The sequence below is a fragment of the Diabrotica virgifera genome, chromosome 4 (assembly GCF_917563875.1).
Source record: "Diabrotica virgifera virgifera chromosome 4, PGI_DIABVI_V3a".
NCBI lineage: Eukaryota > Metazoa > Arthropoda > Insecta > Coleoptera > Chrysomelidae > Diabrotica > Diabrotica virgifera.
In genome coordinates, this window is record NC_065446.1 from 264,410,250 (window position 1) to 264,429,462 (window position 19,213).

The 19,213-nt window shown below is 32.6% G+C and overlaps 1 protein-coding gene across 2 annotated transcripts in view; it reads right to left on the bottom strand.

Annotated features, from left to right (window-relative positions):
• LOC114325274 (ABC transporter G family member 23) overlaps positions 1-19,213 on the bottom strand; it is a 113,368-nt gene that overhangs the window by 39,201 nt on the left and 54,954 nt on the right. For both annotated transcript variants that reach the window (XM_028273293.2, XM_050648942.1), the window contains exons 3-4: positions 11,748-11,907; positions 5,750-6,106 (exon numbers count right to left, since the gene is read on the bottom strand). In XM_028273293.2, the coding sequence (XP_028129094.1) occupies positions 5,750-6,106; positions 11,748-11,907 (517 nt within the window). The remainder of the gene's footprint in view (positions 1-5,749; positions 6,107-11,747; positions 11,908-19,213) is intronic.

Genomic DNA, 19,213 nt, shown 5'->3' on the forward strand with positions numbered 1-19,213 from the left:
GGACTTTCGGCCCTCGGTAATAATGTAGTCTTTCATTCTGAGTTTAAATTTTTCAAAAATATTTATTAGTTTTCTTAGGATTCGAAAAAAATGAATACAATTAAAACACATTGAGAACTTTGACATACGTCAAAATTTTGCATTAACTTAATGTAAAATTCCATACTGTTGAATTCCAGCTTCCCTAATTATTTTACATCAAAAGACAGTAGAAACTATTTGTAGAGGATTGCAATCTGTATTGAAAACAACTGTTAAAATTGGTCTACGTAATTAAACATATTCCAAAATTTTGTAAAAATGTAATACATTTTAGTTTTCAGCTTAAACTTAGGCCACACACAATGCAATAATGTTCACATTTTTGAACTGTCAATATTTTTATATCATCTATTGTTTAAAAACAAAACAATACAGTTGATAAGATACCCTCAGTTGCGGAGAAAGTATTAATAATAAAGATTTTTTTATTCAGTCAATGGTGTGAGCACTGTCAGTCAAATAGTAACGTGTGGCCTAACTTTTACACGCATACCTATTGTGGCAAATCTATCATATTTTTCAAAATTTTGGAATGCATTTAAATCGTAGAACAATTTTAACTTTTGATTTTAATACAGATTTTACTTCTCTACAAGTATTCTCTCATGACTTTTGATGTAAAATAATTAGGGAAGCAGGAATTCAACAATTTAGAATTTTACATTGAGTTTCCTATGGCCCTTTTTACGATTCACCACCCGGTATAAGATAAAATGTGTACTATTTGTCCTATTATTTCATAATAACACAAATAATACACATATATACACAATAACACACATTCAATGGTCGAAAATCATTTAAAAATATGGGACTGTGAACTCTTGTGACGTAAAGTCAAAAATATAAGTCTCCCCACCACCGTCGGTCAAGGCAACCGTAATAAAGTCTAATAACCGTAGGTATAACGGAGTGGAGGTACGGATTTTGACTAGCACTGTATACAAACGATAGTCAACACTTAATTTCACATAGGATTTTCATTGCAGACATATTTTTTTCCTTATGAACTTTTATTTACAATCAACTTCTTAAGAGTTGTAAGTAAAGGGTACCCCCCGTTAAGATAGCCAAAATGCCCTCACTCCCAGAATTCAATTTTATTAATTTTTTTACGTTCTATGCAACTAAAAAATGAGATAACGCGAATTTTTAGCTCGCCACCCCCCTAACCCGTCCCCCACAGCCAAAAACGTAGATTTTTAGATTTAATTTTTTTTAGTTAAGTTGCAATTGATTTAAAAATTTCAAAAAATTCACACGTGTATTTGAGGCTTTTACAAAACATGTCCATTTTTTACAGACCCATAGGTCGAGTGTACATAACCTCAATTTTTTTTTTAACTTTTTTAAAACCTATAACTTTTTTTTGGAGGCGGCTGCAGGTCCAATTTTTTTTGCATTTTGTGTATTTTATCAAAAGCTATCTCTCTGATTTTTTTCAGATTTTTCCGTCAGGTGCGCCATCTTGAAAAATCAATAAAACTGTTTTTTTAGGGGGTTTTGGGGATTTTCTCCATTTTATAGACTGCAACATAGATCAACTCAAGGTTTTGTTAATAGATTATGTATAATTTAAAATAACTGAGTATATTAGGATATTCAAAAATTGGGCGAAACACTTTTAAACCCCCCAAAAACCCAAAAACCATGTTTTTTTAAAGTTTTTTAAGGATTTTTGCGGGTCTAATTATATTTTTTGTTGTCGATACAGCCTGAGTATTTTTTTTAATTTTTTTACGTTCTATATGATTTTAAAAAATTAGGACTCACCGCAATTTTAGCCCACTTCCTCTATTCCCCCTCCCCCACAGCCAAAAATGTCAATTTTTCGATTTTATTTTTTTTAAGTTGGTTTGGTAACTCAAGGTTATGTAGGTATAATCTGAAATAACTGAGTTTTTAGGGATAGGTATTTTATATAATTTGCTATTGAATAAACTTAAAAACGACCTGCTAGTTTTCACAATCATAAACTTATCAGGATGATACGTTCCACAATTAAAATTACGTTTCACAATTAAAACTTCCCCTGTTTCCATACCTACATCAAATTTTGTCCGACTAGACACCGTTAAACTATTCACATATTTACAGCTTGCTATTAATAAACTTTTTTTGGTACGCGGGATCCAGGCCTAATATTTTTTGAGATCAATACAGCCTGAATATTTTTTTTCATTTTTTTACGTTTGATGTGTTTAAAAAATAAGCCTTAGACCAATTTTAGCCCTCCTCCCAACCTGTCCAATAAATCATCATTTTTTCGTTTTAATTTTTTTTCTCAGTATATCTGTTGCTCAGTTTGTCCTCAAGTAAACTACATTTTAACAAAATAAATTCAAATTTTTGCAATATTTTTATATAAAGTAAAGATTTTTATATAAAGTAAATATTTTTATATAAAGTAAAGATGTCATTGTGATATCTTCTGGGTAGGATACAAAAAATTGGACCTGCAGCCCCCTCCGAAAAAAAGTTATAGGTTTTAAAAAAGTTAAAAAAAAATTTGAGGTTATGTACACTCGACCTATGGGTCCATAAAAAATGGACATGTTTTGTAAAAGCCTCAGCTACAAGTGTGAATTTTTTGAAATTTTTAAATCAATTGCAACCCAACTAAAAAAAAATAAATCTAAAAATCTACGTTTTTGGCTGTGGGGGAAGGGTAAGGGGGGTGGCGAGCTAAAAATCCGCGTTATCTCAGTTTTTAGTTGCATAGAACGTAAAAAAATTAATATAATTGAATTCTGGAAGTGATGGCATTTGGCCTATCTTAACGGGGGGTACCCTTTGAATGAAATTTTTAAGCACGGAATGGGGAGCATCCAATGATGCTCCGTCTTATAGGTTTATTTCACTGTTGTTTTAAATCTTGTGGCCACGTTCGCTGGAGTCTTCTTATTATTGGTCCATTCTGGTAGAGATGTTCAATCAGTTCGTTGTCATGGTTTCTTGTTCGACTTTCATGTTTGGTCGCTGCCAGCTCTATTTCATCTCTTACAAAGGGAATACTCAGGTGCTCAGATCATTGTGAATTGTGTGACTTTCGATTGATATCGCTGTATGGTTGTGATCTCTGTTACTTTCGCGCATCCTCAGAGATGGATACCGTACATCCAAATTGGTTTTAATATGATTTTGTATAGGAGTAATTTTCTATTTAATGACAATTTAGATGTCCTACCATGGAGCCAGTACATTTTTCTGAACTTAAGATGCAACTGTCTGCGTTTCATTTGGATGTGTTTATTCCATGTTAGCCTTTGGTCGAATTCATCCAAATTATTTCACTTCTGTGCTAACGTGGATGTGTGTATTGATAAGTGTGAGTGGAGGACAGATTTCCCGGCGGGTGATAAGTGTTACTTGTACTGACTTTCTTTCATTGATTTTAATTCTCCATTGATTGTACCATTCTGCGAGTAGGTTTAGGTGGGTTTGGAGATGAGAAGAAGCATCTACTGGATTCTCATTAGTTGATAATACAGCTACGTCATTTGCAAATGATTCAATTATTGTAGTATTGTGTGTTTTTCGTACATCCGCTGTGAAAATCAGGAAAAGTAGTGGACCCAAAACGCTGCCTTGTGAGACCCCCGATTCGATGGTACAAATGGTGGATTCTGCCCTACCATGTGTAACGTAGAAGCTTCTATTGGATAGATATAATCTGAGTAAAAGGTATATAGTCCAAGTAATGAAGTTTAAAATAGGACAAAACCTCGCAATTTTTACAGAATGGATCGATTTGTTTGAAAATTTGAGAATAAGTAGTGAATAGTTCAAGGATCAAAATCTATATCATGCCAAAAGGCGCTTTTACCATGGCGGTGGTTGCCACCCTATCTCGGGGGTGAAAATTTTTATTATATTTTGACCGCAAGAGTTGATAAAAACATTCATTATAAACAAAAAACGTTCTATATATTTTTTTTATAAAATTGATATTTTATGTGTTAGTTTTATATCGAGAAAATCATTTGTTTTTAATCAGTTTTCTGCTAATAACTCAAAAAGTTTTCGTTTTATCAAAACAACTTTATCTAACAAAAATGTACCTTTTGAAAAAATAAACAAAACCGTTTTTTTATTTTCTTTAAGACCAATAGTAATCGAGCTATACTTTATTATATGTTGGCTCTTCTTCGTCAAATGCTAAATATTGTAGATTCAAAGTCAAAAGACGGGAAAACTATGCATTTTTCGAGGATAACTTGTTAAAACTAATTTAAAGTATTTAAAAATATATATCTCCAGAAATAAAAACAAAATCTCTAGCCAAAAAATTAAGTGGCTTATAATGAAAAGAATGTCAGTCCTTATTTTTTTAAGCAAAAAATTTATCGTAAACAACCCCCTAATCACCACGTTAATTAAAATTTGTCATTGACCCGATTTGGTTTTCTTGATTTATGTATTTTTAATAGGTTCTAGAAGTTTGGTCGGCTTGAATGATTAGTTTAAAAAAATGGAGTCAAAAGCGAATAACGAGTTTTTGTAGTTTGGTAAAAAATGCCCTTTTCTTCAGAATAGAAACATTAGCATCAGAGATAAGAAAAAATATTTAAATATGAAATTGTAGCATATTTAATTCCCAAGAACTTGGTTTGCAAAAATTTTTCTTACGGCAAAAATTGAGTGAGCTATTGACAATTAAAACTTGTAATATCATGCAAAACCACCTTTACCAACCCTTTCAACGCCACCTCTTTGTGACTGAGAATTTTAAAAGGATTTAATATTAATAACCTTATAGACCTTGAAAAAACCTACAAAATTCTTTTTTAGCGAACTTTCTAAAATAAAAAATGGAAAAGTTACGGTTAAAAAATCAATATATTTTTTTGAAAAAAAAGGGAGAAATCCAATTGTAAGCATAATAATGTAAGTTGGCGGTGTTTTTAGTGTCATTGGTCTTATTTATTTTTCTTTATTTATGTATTATTAATAAATTCTAGAAGTTTTACTGGCTTAGAATGATCAGTTTTTAAAAAACTGAAGTTTAAAGCGAATAACGAATGTTTGAAATTTGGTAAAAAAATGCTATTTTCTTCAGAATAGAAAGATTGGAATCAGAGATATGAAAAAATGTTTCAATATGAAATTGTAGGTAATTTAATTACCAAGAACTTGGTTTGATAAAATTTGTTCTACGGCAAAAATTGAGTGAATCGTAAATGAGTATACCATCGAAAACATTGATTTTTTAGATATAAAACTAACAATTTCGATAGCGAATAAATGACAAACTATTAATTTTATCAAAAAAATGTATAGAACATTTTTTGCTTAGAATGAATGTTTTTATTAACTTTTGCGGTCAAAATATAATAAAAAATTTCCACCCCGAGATGGGGTAGCAACCACCCCCATGGTAAAAGTGCCTGTCGGCATCATATAGATTTTGATCCTTGGACTATCCACTACTTATTCTCAAATTTTCAAGCAAATTGATCCATTCAGTAAAAATTGCGAGGTGAAAAGCTTTGGTTCCTGGACTAATAGGTAATATAGTAGTTACTCGATAGAGTATTTTTTAATTTAAAGAGCAGTCCAGGATGCTATACTCTATCGAAAGTCTGGAAGATGTCGAGAATTGCAGACATATGGGATAAATTGACAACGAAAATTAGCTTTAATGTAATTTTCTAGAGAAGAGATAAAGCAATGTATAAAGCAATTTTTGATCAGTGAGTTCACTTACCAAATGAGCCTGCCTAGTCTCATCAATATAATGCGTGGTAATGATCACAGTCGTCCTACCATATTTAGTTATTTCAACCAAGTGGTTCCAAATATTCGTTCGAAGCAAAGGATCAACACCAACGGTGGGCTCGTCCAAAATTAGTAACTCAGGTTCGTGAAGAAGCGTAGCTGCTAAGGAAACTCGCCTCTGTTGCCCTCCGCTGAGGGTTTTGACCTGCCTATCTGCGTCCGGTAACATCAAGAAGTTGATGAAAAAATCAACTTTGGCTTCTACTTCGTCTGTGGTCATGCGGGATATCCAGCCGAAGTATTTTAGAGTTTCTCGGATTGTGAATTCGCCGTTCAGTGCTGTCTCCTGCAATAAAAATATCTCTAAAATATATTGTAACAATAATTTTAACGAAAATGAGAATAAGTCACAGATTCGTAAATCTGAAACCTCTCGTGGGACCAATTTCTGGGAACAGAAGGAGACGACGAATAAAGAAGACAAAAGGGACTCTACAATATGCAGTCACATTCCGTCTATTCTTCTAGAAAAAATTACAACGAAAGTTGATTCTGTGTATACTCACAATTTGAGAAAACGAAAAAAAAATGGAACAAAGCAGTAAAGCAAATGTAAAATTGTTTTATAGAACACTGAAAATCCTACAAAGCAGCAAAGAAATTAAGCTAAGACAAATAATGACCAAAAACGGAACAGTATTAACCGACGGCAAGGATATAATGGAAAAATGGAGGAAACATTTAGAAGAGCTGTTGACCAGAGAGCAAGGAAAATCAAAGGAGCATGGAAATAACGGAATTGGTGGCTCAGAGGAAAACACTAAGAACAGAAGCTATACTTACACGAAGATGAAGTAGAGGAAACAATAAAAAAGATAAAGAATGGGCAAGCTCATGGGAGCGAGAAAGTTAGTTCAGAAAGGCTGAAATATATAGGAAAAATAGCAAAAAAATATTATTATACAACCTAAGAATCTAATATGGCCAAATGCAATCATTGTATCAGAATAAGAAGGAAAATACAAGAGATTGTCAGGACTATAGAGATATGTGTAGCAGCAAAACTGTACAAAATTATAATACACTACTCCAAGAAATTGACACACCATCTTAAAAATGATTCATTTTTGATGTCTCGAATTTCCTAAACCTGTTGTCCGATTTAAGTGATTTTTTTAATATTCTTTAACAATATCGCTATAATAAAATTGTTGCTAAGACAGGTAAATTGTCACTATACCGGGTGTACCAATCAAACTGTGTTTTTTTTCTCAAAGTTCACCACATCCTGTGGAATACTTTAGCATTTATAAAGTACTGAAATTAAAACCCAACTATAGCCTCAGGTTTTCTTAACATTCTGTTTTTTGATTCATTCGCTTATGTTCGATAATAAAAAAGTTAGGTACTTTAACAACTAGATATCGCACCTTGAAAACCATAGGGTAGTAACTGCAAAAATCATAATATTGAGTTATGAGCATTTTAAGTTTTTGTAAAGTTAATTTTATTTACTGTAATTCCAAAAATTAAGCTGTAAACCTGGTATTTGGCACAATTGTCTTTAATTTTACATATTTTTATATGAATTAAGAAGTACGTAAAATTTCCCCCAGGAAATAGGTATTTTAGCACATACGGCCATATGGTATTAAAAAATATATCAATTTTCGCACATGATACAGTAAAAATTTTACAGTAAAAATAACAGTTTTTTTTATTGATTGTACTTATTTATTACAAATTTTTAGTGTTAACACTTAATCAAAGTTTTGCATATTATAATCTGTCGCTTATATAATGTCTGTCGGTTATAATTCGCTCATCTTTTGGGATCTGCAGTACGACGTTGTATATCAATTTGTTATAGTCTTGTCGCTTATTTCCAGTGTTGCAATCAAATCTCTATGCAGCACTCTGTTTTGTTGCATTCAAAGGATGTTTCCTTAGTAGATCTTGCTTTCATTTTACGAGCGTGGGTCACATTTTGCACATACTGCCATATAGATCTGGGTTTTTTTTCTAATTTTAGAACCGTAGAGCATCAACTACTGCAGATAATGCCTGATGGTATAAAAAGAAGAACCGATTTTTGACAAAAGCCATAGGGATGTATCTTTCTGGTGCCGAACTTAAAATTGTTTGCAGACGCTGCTATATAGCATTAAAAAATAGATTTTTTTTTCTTATTAGACTACATTCAAAGGTCATTTCCTGAAAAAATTGCAGATATTGCCATATGGTTTTCAAGGTGCGATATGTGCTTTATAAATACAGGATGTTTCTAAATAAGTGCGGCAAACTTCCGAGATACGGGATGTTGAAATTTTTCTTACAAACTGACGATTTAGTTTTTGCTCTAAAACCGGTTAAGATATGCGATTGAAATTTGGTGGGTTTTAAGAGGTAGTTATTGCGCATTGTTTGACATACGATTAAGAATTTTATATTCTCCATTGGCACGCATGCGGGTCATATTACCATTTGATTATTACCATTATTATATTATTACCATTTGATTGCCACATTGATGTAAATTATGAAACAAATTATGTAAATATAGATATTATAAAATAAGCCTTAAAGAAATAAATTTACAAAGAACATTCAGGCAGCATTCTGACACCAAAAAAATTACGATCTATCAATAAGAAGATTTTATCATAGCGTTATTAAATAAAATTGTAATTATTGTTTTTGTTTTGTTTTTGTTCCTGTATGTATAAAAAAAGCAATACCATGATGTTGGAAAATAATAAAAGGATCGTGTGATAGCTATAGCAGATTTAAATTTTTTGTCGCGATGTCTGAATGAAGAAAATAAAAAATAAAAATCTAACCGGTTTGACCGTGAATCCTGGTAATAATAATATACTTAAGTCTTATTTTCAGATTGCTCAGTATATTATTGATGCTAGTCGAACGACGCTTTTAAATAGTGTACTTCTTTAAAATTACCTTGATTTTGATCTGAGAAAGATAAAAATTGATCTGATCGTTATCTTAGCATCAAATCCATATACATATACTTTATTTGGTGTTGGGAAAGAGGGCTCTAAAATTTTCAATGATGTGTGAAAATCAATCTTTCTTTATGTATCTTCCTGATTCTGTAATTCCTGATTCATAGTAAAATACTACACCTATATTCTGAGTAATGTTCAATGAGCTACAGCGTTGGTAAGGCATTCCAAAGATCTTTACTCTGGTTAGTTTTTAAGAGACAAATATAAAAATCATACGTCAAATAGCCAAACGGTGCGAGGCACTCGATCGACAAATCTAGTGGATCTGAGTTCGAGGTCGAGCCCATGGCCCATTGAACAGAAAAATAAAAAGGCTAACGAAGTAGTATAAAATTCTAAGAATCTACGGCTTAGTCTGGAATAAGCTGGTGTCTGATCGGCCTGTGGGGGGGAGGGTGGGGGGCGGGAAGTACGACAAGGGATAAGGGCTTTCGACCCTTCCCTCTAAAAAACATCAAACACGACTAAATCAAAGGGTTTTTCTAAGAATCAACTAACCAGCTGCCTTAGAAACGCTACCAAGATTTGTGAACTCTGCTTGGTAATCAATAAACGAATTGTAGCAGGAAACAGAACTTACTGGAAACGCAACAACTTTCTAAAAATGTTGTTCTGAAGCTATTTCCTTGTGGCATTTTTATAATGAACTATTTTAAATGGGAAATAAGCTATAATTTTACCAAAAAAATGAATTTATTAACGTTTCGACGCCTAAGTCAGGTGTCGTTGTCAAAATACAAAATAATACTAAATAAACAAAAATGTTGCTTAGTAAAAAATTCTTCTAATAATTTATTTAATCTGACACATTTATATCGGCAATTCAGGCATGTATTATACATTTTAAAGTAGAAGACTTTAAAATTATATTGCCAATATTGATGAGTTGCGTTCCTGGGAAGATAAGGAGTTCATTTAGAATACTAAATTGAAAATTTAGGGAGCAGTAATTCAACCAGTAATTATAGATGATAAAAAAGTGAATGACATGATAATAACAAATACAACTCAGGACATTCGCGAGATATATGTACAGAATCAGTCTATTGAAAGAGTAAGAGAATTCAAATACAAATACCTAGGTGTAACCATTAATGAAAACAATGACAGCTCCGCTGTCGAGACTTAAACCTTAAGTTAAAAATACGACTGCTGAGGTGCTATGTGCTATCCGTATTATACTACGGGATGGAAGCGTGGAGACTGAAGAAAATTGACGTTAGGAGACTGGAGACATTCGAGATGTGGATGTACCGAAGAGTACTGAATATCTCATGGGTAGATAGAATAACCAACGTAGAAGTAATGAGACGTATGCTTAAGGAAAGAGAATTAGGTACTTCTAACAATTAAGAGAAGAAAGCTGAGATTTCTGTGATGAGAGGAGATAAATAATCTAATACTCTAGGTCATTATGAAAGGAAAAATCCAGGGAAAAAGATCCACAGGAAGGAGACGTAACTCATGGCTGAAGAACCTTAGGGAACAACGAATTATTTAGAGCCACGGTCTCAAAAGTAAAAATCGCTCTGATGATTGCCAACCTTCGAAGCGGAGAAGGCACCTAGATAACAAGAAGAAGTAATGAGACAGAAAGATACAGAAAGGTAGATCCAGAAGCAAATATCAAGCAAATCACCAACTGGAGACCTGTAACAGGTAGATCACGAATAAGACCCAAAAAGTAGATAATAGAACCAAATAATAGAGGACGTTATCAAAATAGGAGGTAGAGAATGGAAATCAATGTGTAAAACGAGGAAAGAATGGAGAAATACTGTGGAGAAAATAAAGTCACCTAAAAAAATTTACCAAAAAAAGTGAATGGGAACTGATTTCTCGCTACAAATAAAAAGTATAACACAGAACGCTTATTGATTTCGAAAACATATTAAAGATTCGGGGAAAATACTAAATGTTCCCAAAATTAGTTTTTGATGATGGTGACAAATGCAATGACGAAAATACTTCAATCGATTAGTAGACAAATAATAACCATTACGATCTTTTAAAATTATTTCTATAACGAGTTTTAAACGACGTTTTTTTGTGTTTATAACTAATGTGTCTGTCTGAAACCGTTGATTTACATACATAATATTATGTCAAAGTGAAAATTATTAATCTTCTGATTTAAAAAGGAATTTTGTACCGCATATTATGCCTGTTATTTTAATATTTAGTTTTAGAATGTTGCATAATAGATCGTTACGTCTCACCATAAAAATTTTATTGACGTTATTTAACCACGATTTGACGAAAATCTCGGTTAAGGTAACTGTGTCAGGTATATTAAAGTTTTCTTTTTTTATAACGCGTTTATCAACGGCTTATTTCTTTGTTAATTTTTTATAATTATTTTTAAATAATTTATTCTGTCACTAAGATGTTTGTCTCGATCTATTGTGGAGTTATATTTTTTCTTGATGATGACCGATGAAATACTAAAGTTAATGGAGAACAGAAGAAGTATCATTAAAATTGTACACAAGATACACAGAGAAATGCAAGAGAAAATAAGGGGAGCAAAGGAAAATTTAGACGCACTAATCAAGACGTTTTATTAAGAATACAAAAAGAAAAACCCACAATAAAACCACATAAAAAACCATAAATATCCACAATAAAAATAGCCAAAATCGAATACCTCGATCACATCATGAGGAACAGCGAGAGATATGGACTGTTGCAACTAATTTTACAGAAAAAAGTAGAAGGAAAACGATTACCAGGAACGCGAAGAATTTCCTGCTTGAAAAATCTACGTATGTGGTTCAACACAACAACTATAAATCTTTTCAGAGTAGCAGTGTGCAAAGTACGGATTGCCATGATGGTCACCAGCATGCGAAACGAATAGGCACAACAAGAAGAAGAAAGGAAAATTCGTTGAATGATACAGCCAAGTTACGTCAGTTATTCGAACTCTGATCAATTTTTTTATAAATAGTAATCTTTTACCTGTGGCATATATCCTACTCGTGGACCAGGAACTCCACTGCCTCTCGAACCAGGCGTACCACCCAGTACCCATAGTTCTCCGGAATTAAGTCTTTTTCTACCTACAATACAATTGAGCAAAGTCGTTTTACCACAGCCACTAGCACCCAAAAGTCCGTATCTGAAACAAAGAAGAAACCAGTTAATTTGATGTTATGGGTAATTTCTTTATCGTGGTCATGTGAATGATCTCCAGTAGTGTTGCGAAAGAAACTAAAGTCAAAGAAGGAGTCGCCCTATTAGTCATCATCATTATCACACTGACAAATTTGTCCACTGTCGGATATATGTCTGCTCAAGATGTCTCCACTCTTCTCTGTCCTGCGCATCTGCATTCCAGTTTGTCGCTATTCTTTTAATGTCGTCCGTACATCTGGTAAGTGGTCTTCCACGATTTCGCTTGTCTGCCCTTGGCCGCCACTCTAAAATCTTCTTTGTCCATCTGTTGTCTCTCTGTCTTGCGACGTGTCCTGACCATTTCCACTTCAACTTTGTAATGCGTTGATGTCTTCCACTACAGTTCTTCGCCGTATCTCATCATTCCGTATTCTGTCTCTAAAAGTTAGGCCGAGCATGGATCTTTTCTTTCATGGATCATTTCATAAGTGAGCACCGGAAGTACCCATTGGTTAAATGCTTTTCTTTTTAGCTTTATTGAGATGTTTTCCTTGAACACATCTCTTACTTTGCCATACGCTGCCCATCCTTGAATGTTTGGTTTTCTCTACCTATTTGTATTTCGTGGCTCAGATAGATGTATTTTTCAACTGTTTCAATATGCCAGTTTTCTAGTTTCAATGGTCCACTTGGTACTAAATTGCTCATCATTTTAGTTTTCCCAAAGTTTATTTCCAACCCTACTTTTTGGGAAACTCGTAGTTCTTGCAGCATTTCGTGGGCTTCCTTTAAGTCGTCGGTTATTAGAACTATGTCATCTTCAAATCGTAAGTGGTTCAGCCTTTCGCCATCAACATTCAAACCTCTGTTTTTCCATTCATTCTGGAATGCATGCTATTAGTGCAAATAACAACATTATGACTCCAAAGAACCCAAATGACTAGAAGGTCCCCATTGAACAGCACATATTTATGAAGACATCATAAATATGCTGAAAGAAATCATGACAAATAACGATGACATTATAATGCATATAAACGCAAAGAAATGAAAGAGATACTCGAGTACATCAAAGAATTGAAAAGCAATAATGAGCGACTAGAAGAAGGGGTCAAAATGGCAAATAAAAAAATAGAGCAGCTAGAGAAACGTAACCAAAGATTCACTGTAGAAATTTATTGAAACAAATTTGGAGATGCAGCTCAAACTGAGAGGGGCTAGAATTGGCGAAAAAATGTATCAGCTGAAATAAATGATATGGACGACAAGGTTAAAGTATAGGAGGAGATACAAGCAAATATAAAGAGGAACAGACAAAAATGGAAGTAAGAAACTCACAAAGAACCCGAAAAGAAGTCAAAATAGCAATTAGAAGTCAAAGAGGTTACGGCAGGGAAGATACACAAAAAAAAGACAAAAGAAGATACACAAAACGACTAATACAAAAGATAAAGACGGAAATATTATAGCAACAGATATTTTAAAGAGCTAACATATAGGGATACGGAAAGTTTAGATAAAGAAAAAGATATAAACGAAGAGCAAGGGATATAATCCATAAAAGGAGATGCATTATAGACATAACATAACTCGGGCAAATATTACCTCAGGCTGTGGGTGAAAAAACGTGATATAATTAAGGAATTTTTTAAACCTATCAGGTGTTGTAAAGGACGATGGCAGGAATAACTTGTACTAAAATGTAACCAAACATTTCAGGAGCTTTTTTATTTATGACGTTTTTCATTTGTTAAATTTGCAATTTTTTAAGATTTTTAATTTTGTAGCTTAGGATATATGTGCGACAGGGATGTATATTGTCCCCATTATTGTTCAATACATATTCAGAACACATTATGAACCTAGCGCTAACGGACATAGACGAGGGAATACTTATAAACGGAGAACGATTGAACAACATAAGATACGCTGATGATACTGTCATTTTTGCAGACAGTCTTGAAGGCCTGCAGACACTTGTCTCCAGGGTGGCAGAAGTAAGTAGCAGGTTTGGGCTTGATTTTAACATCAAAAAAACCAAATACATGGTTATAAGCAAAAATAGGATACCACCTGGTCAATTACTAGTTAACCAACAACCTATAACACAAATCACCAACTTTTGTTATTTGGGTGCAAACTTAAATTAACAGTGGGACCAATCGACGGAAATTAAGATAAGGATCGAGAAAGCAAGATCAGCCTTCGTCAAAATGAAAAAAATCTTTAACAGTCATGATATAAAATTGGAAATAAAAATTCGTTTACTAAAGTGCTACGTATTCTCCGTTCTTTTATATGGCGTGGAGTCATGGACCTTAACTGAAGCATCACTGAAGAGACTCGAAGCATTTGAGATGTGGTGCTATAGACGCATTTTGAGGATTTCCTGGATAGACAGAGTTACCAACGAAGAAGGTTCTACATAGAATGGGTAAAGAGCGCGAACTAGTCGTAACCATAAAACGTCGCAAACTGGAATACCTGGGCCATGTAATGCGCAATGAACAACGATATGACCTACTTCGGACCATACTTCAAGGTAAAGTGCATGGGAAAAGAGGTCCAGGACGAAGAAGAATATCCTGGCTGCATAACCTGCGAAAATGGTTTAACTTAACCACTACCGGACTTTTCAGGGCAGCAGTCAACAAAGTCAGAATAGCCATGTTAGTGTCCAACATCCGTAACGGATAGGCACCATAAGAAGAAGCTTAGGATATACATTTTAGAGAAAAACTTTTAAATATAAAATTGTAGTAAATTAAAAAACCTACCATTTGAGCTATAACAAGTTTAATTTTGTTAATACGTTATTGCAAAACAGCCTGCGAAAGGTCCAAATGGCCGTTTTTTGCACTTGCATTATTTATTGTAAAAATAACTTTTATTTATTTTTTAAGGCTTTAAAATGAAGATCCTTCAATACCAAACAAAAAAAAATTTATAGAGCCCGATTGGTAAACTTGTTGCTTAGATATTACTTGTTTCTCCCAAGGGGTCAAATGTCGAAGGCTATAACTTTTTGAAACAAAATCGTAGAGAGTTAATCCAAGATCCACTCTCCTTCTAAAGACTTATATTTTCATATTCTGATGTAAATAAATGCGTAAAACATTTTTCAACCTCTTATTTTGGATTTGAAAATAAGGGGGCAAATTTCGTTATAAACATTTAGAACTGAAGCCGCCACTGTACATTCTATGAGTTTCTAACTTGCAGATTATTGTTGTTGAAGACAAAATAAAGATTCAAAACAAAATAAAAATTTTCTACGACAAACTGAAGCCGAGATAATTGCTTTTGTTTCCTTAAATCGCAGTGCCTTTATTTATAACAATTAAGAAATTATTTCACAGTCATCAACTAAAGAAAGACTTATATTATCTTCAAATAAAAATTATTTTAAACAAAAATTACATTTAATTATTAAAAATGATTTTTAAAGTGTAGTGGAGATTTATTTTTCTGTACGAATGTGATTTATTGTGTCGGTTGTCTTTAGCCACGGTTAGCAACTATAGTAATACATTGAATCACGGTTTTTGCTCCAAATTTTAAAGCAGCGCTTGGATTAACTTGAAATTTGGCAAACACATAGATAACATGTCAAAGAATAAAAATTGTATTATGCCTCTGTGTGCATTTGCCTTGGAGGTGACCTTCAGCCCTTAGAATGGGTGAAAATTATACGTTCAAAATAAGTTAGGAAATGGACAAACCGTCTAATTCTAAGCAACTTTTGTTCTACAACATTTTCTCGTTTAGTTAATACTTTTCGAGATATTTCCGAGTAAATACGTTTATTTTTCAACAAGAAAAAACCCGTTTTTAAGCGGTTTTTGGCAAATAACTCAAAAAGTAAGTATTTTACTGAAAAAAAAACATTCTTAACAAAAATATAGCCCATTAAGAATTAAAAAAAATGTATGTATGAAATTAATAGACCAAGCATAAGTAAAGTTATAGCTAATGAAAAATAGATTCATATCCGTCATATTTCAAAGTGAATATTTCAAAGTGAAATACCCAAAAAATTATGCCCTTTTTGAAGAACACTCATTACAACTTTTTTTCATTAAAGTTACGCTGAAAACAAAGTTGGTCTCTTTTTTTTTTTGTCAAAAAAACTTGGAAAGGTCACCCCTTAATTAGCATCAAAAATTAAATTAACCCTTTTTACTTTAAAATTGTTTTACTCGTGTATGTGTCGTTTATGTCTGCAAGTTTCATTGGTTCAAAGTGCTTATTTTTGAAGGGACTGTAGTTGAAAGGACTTGAACTAGTAAATAATCACGAGTGTACGCAAATTTAGAACAGCCATATCTTAACCAATTTTTGCCTTACAAAACAAAACAAAAAATCCAAAATAGGTACTCAGAAAAGCAAAAACTACATTTTTTACTCTTTGTGATATTTGGTCACACTAATAAATTTTAAGTTATTTTGAAAAAAAAAAACATTTTTTTCAAAATTAAAAATTAAAACAGATTTACTTTAAAACCATTTTTTTAATAAGCCCTTTGAACCGATTATACTTACAGATCATATAAATAATACATGAGCAAAGTAATTTGTGAAGCGATAACGATTAATTTGACTTAAGATAGTAATTAGAGGATGACTTTCCCGCGTTTTTTTTTAATAAAAAAAAAAGAGATCAACTTGATTTTGAGCGTAACTTGCTTACTTTTGATACTAGAAACTTTTTTAAAAAACAAAAAATAATATTTTGTTAAAAACTTTAAAAAAGTTCTAATGAGTGTTCTCCAAAAAGTGCATCATTTTTTGGTTATTTCACTTTGACATATTCACTTTGAAAATTGACGGTTATGAACCTATTTTTCATTAGCTAGAACTTTGCTTCTGCTGGGTCTAGTGAGTTCATACATACACCAGTTTTTTTTTCATTTTTAATGGGCTATATTTTTCTAAGAATGTCTTTTTCAATAAAGTAAATTTGCAAAAAACCGCTTAAAACGTGTTTTTTACATTTATTTACATCAGAATATGAAAATATAAGTCTTTAGAAGGAGAGTGGACCTTAGATTAACTCTCTACGATTTTTTTTTTGAAAAAGTTATAGCCTTCGACATTTGACCCCTTGGGATAAACAAATTATAATATCTACGCAACAAATTCATCAATCGGGCCCTACAATTCTTTGTTTAGGTTTGGTTTTGAAAGATCTTTATTTTAAAGCCTTAAAAAATACATAAACGTTATTTTTACAATAAATAATGCAATTGCAAAAAACGGCCATTTTGGACCTTTCGCAGGCTGTTTTGCAATAACGTATTAACAAAATTAAACTTGTTATAACTCAAATGGTAGGTTTTTTAATTTACTACAATTTCTATTTAAAAGTTTTTCTCTAAAATGAATATCCTAAGCTGCAAAATTAAAAATCTTTAAAAATTGCAAATTTAACAAATGAAAAACGAAAAACGTCATAAATAAAAAAGCTCCTGAAATTTTTGGTTACATTTTAGTACAAGTTATTCCTGCCATCGACCTTTACAACACCTGATAGGTTTCAAAAATTCCTGAATTATATCCTGAAATCGACCTATTTTTTACCCACAGCTTGGACTACATATATGGCCAAACTAGCGACAACAGAAAGGACCATGGAATGTTAGGTACACGATTGTTAGATAAAAATAAGAACGACTTGGTAAGATCAAAAGCCGAGGATATAACAACAAAAATTGCCAAACTCAAACGGAGCTTCGCAATCCACACTGCTAGACAAAAAACCAACGGTAGAACGCCTAAATACATCAACTACCCTACAAAGGTAGATGGCCGAGAAGAAGACCACAAATGAGACGGGTAGATGAGATCAAAAAAATGGCCGGAACAAATTGGAAATTGGAAAGTATGTTACTCAGGATAGAGATCGATATAAGGAGTTGGGAGCGGCAAATATCAAAAAATAGACGATAGAAGCCTAAGAAGAAGAAGAAGGAGAATAAGACGGTACAATTATTTCTCAAAACCTTCCACTAACTATCTCAAGGATTTCTTCAATTTGTTACTGTTATCCTTATGATGTGTTATTTCGCAGATGTTATTTCTAACATGAACAAATTTTTGTATAATGACTTTTAAACTTTGGAAATCTCTTTATTATAATAGTTTATCCGCGACTTTGAACCCATTAGTTCTATATTTTCACACTATATTGAATTTATTACCATATCTATTTTTATTTTTATACAAAGTTCAAATTGAAACCAGTAAAACAATGAGGAATATATTTTATTAATTTAATGTTCAAACTATGTCATAGTATTGTCTCTTCCTGCTGTTAATTACTTACACTAACTGATAACATTTTAGATTCTTTGTTGATCTTCTAAAACAATCGTTATTCAATTAATTCTAGTTCAAATTCAAGGATCTCTTTAAATTTTATTAGATAGTCCATTGTTTTTATTTAAATAGTCCCAAATCCATAATGTCAAATTCCGTCAACAGCAAAACTTGTTTAATTTGATATCATTAACGCTAATTGGTTTTTGTACATCAAATATAACTAGCTCTTCTAATGTTTGATTGTTTTAGACAGACAATTACCTTTGAACCAACGGATCAAGGGTGAAGGATTTCGTCAATGTTATTGAGTTTATTAATTTGCTATCATACAATTCTCAGATTTTTGTTCTATTTCATTTGTTCCAATCTCAAAACAGAGTTGCCATAATTTTTCCTGCTGACCAAACTGTTCTTGCCTGTTTTGATGGCAAATAATTCTTCTCTATTTACTGTTTCAACCATTCTTGACCTCTAGATTTAGATTATAATAGGATGTCCAGGTTTCGTTGACGATTATGAAACTACAAAATAAAGTCCTAAGATTGTATTGAAAATGGGTCAAAAGCAAGAAACCCTCAAACGATTCAATTTTCCCTTTCATTCGGCCCTTATTTCAACTTTTCTCTAGTTCTCTGTTAAACACGTACTTAGTGAACGATCCACTATGTACACTTATGAGATAAATTAGATAAGACAAGCAAAAGGAAACAAATTAGGTCAACAACATTTGTATTTGTGTTTTACCAGCTACTGATTGCCAATCCGTAGCTGTAATCTTGGTAGGTTGGATGGTGGGGCTCTACTTCAAGGCTTTCTAACGTTCCTGGTTATCATAATTTTTGTTACGCCAGTCTTGCTACGCCCACGATCGAACCTTCTCGGCGTTAGGAGAAATTCTACCCCTGAGAAAATACGAATATCATGTTGGCAATGATCTCCGAGGGACGTAGTGTCCAGCAGAGCATCCTGGAGTTTGATGTAAATTGCGA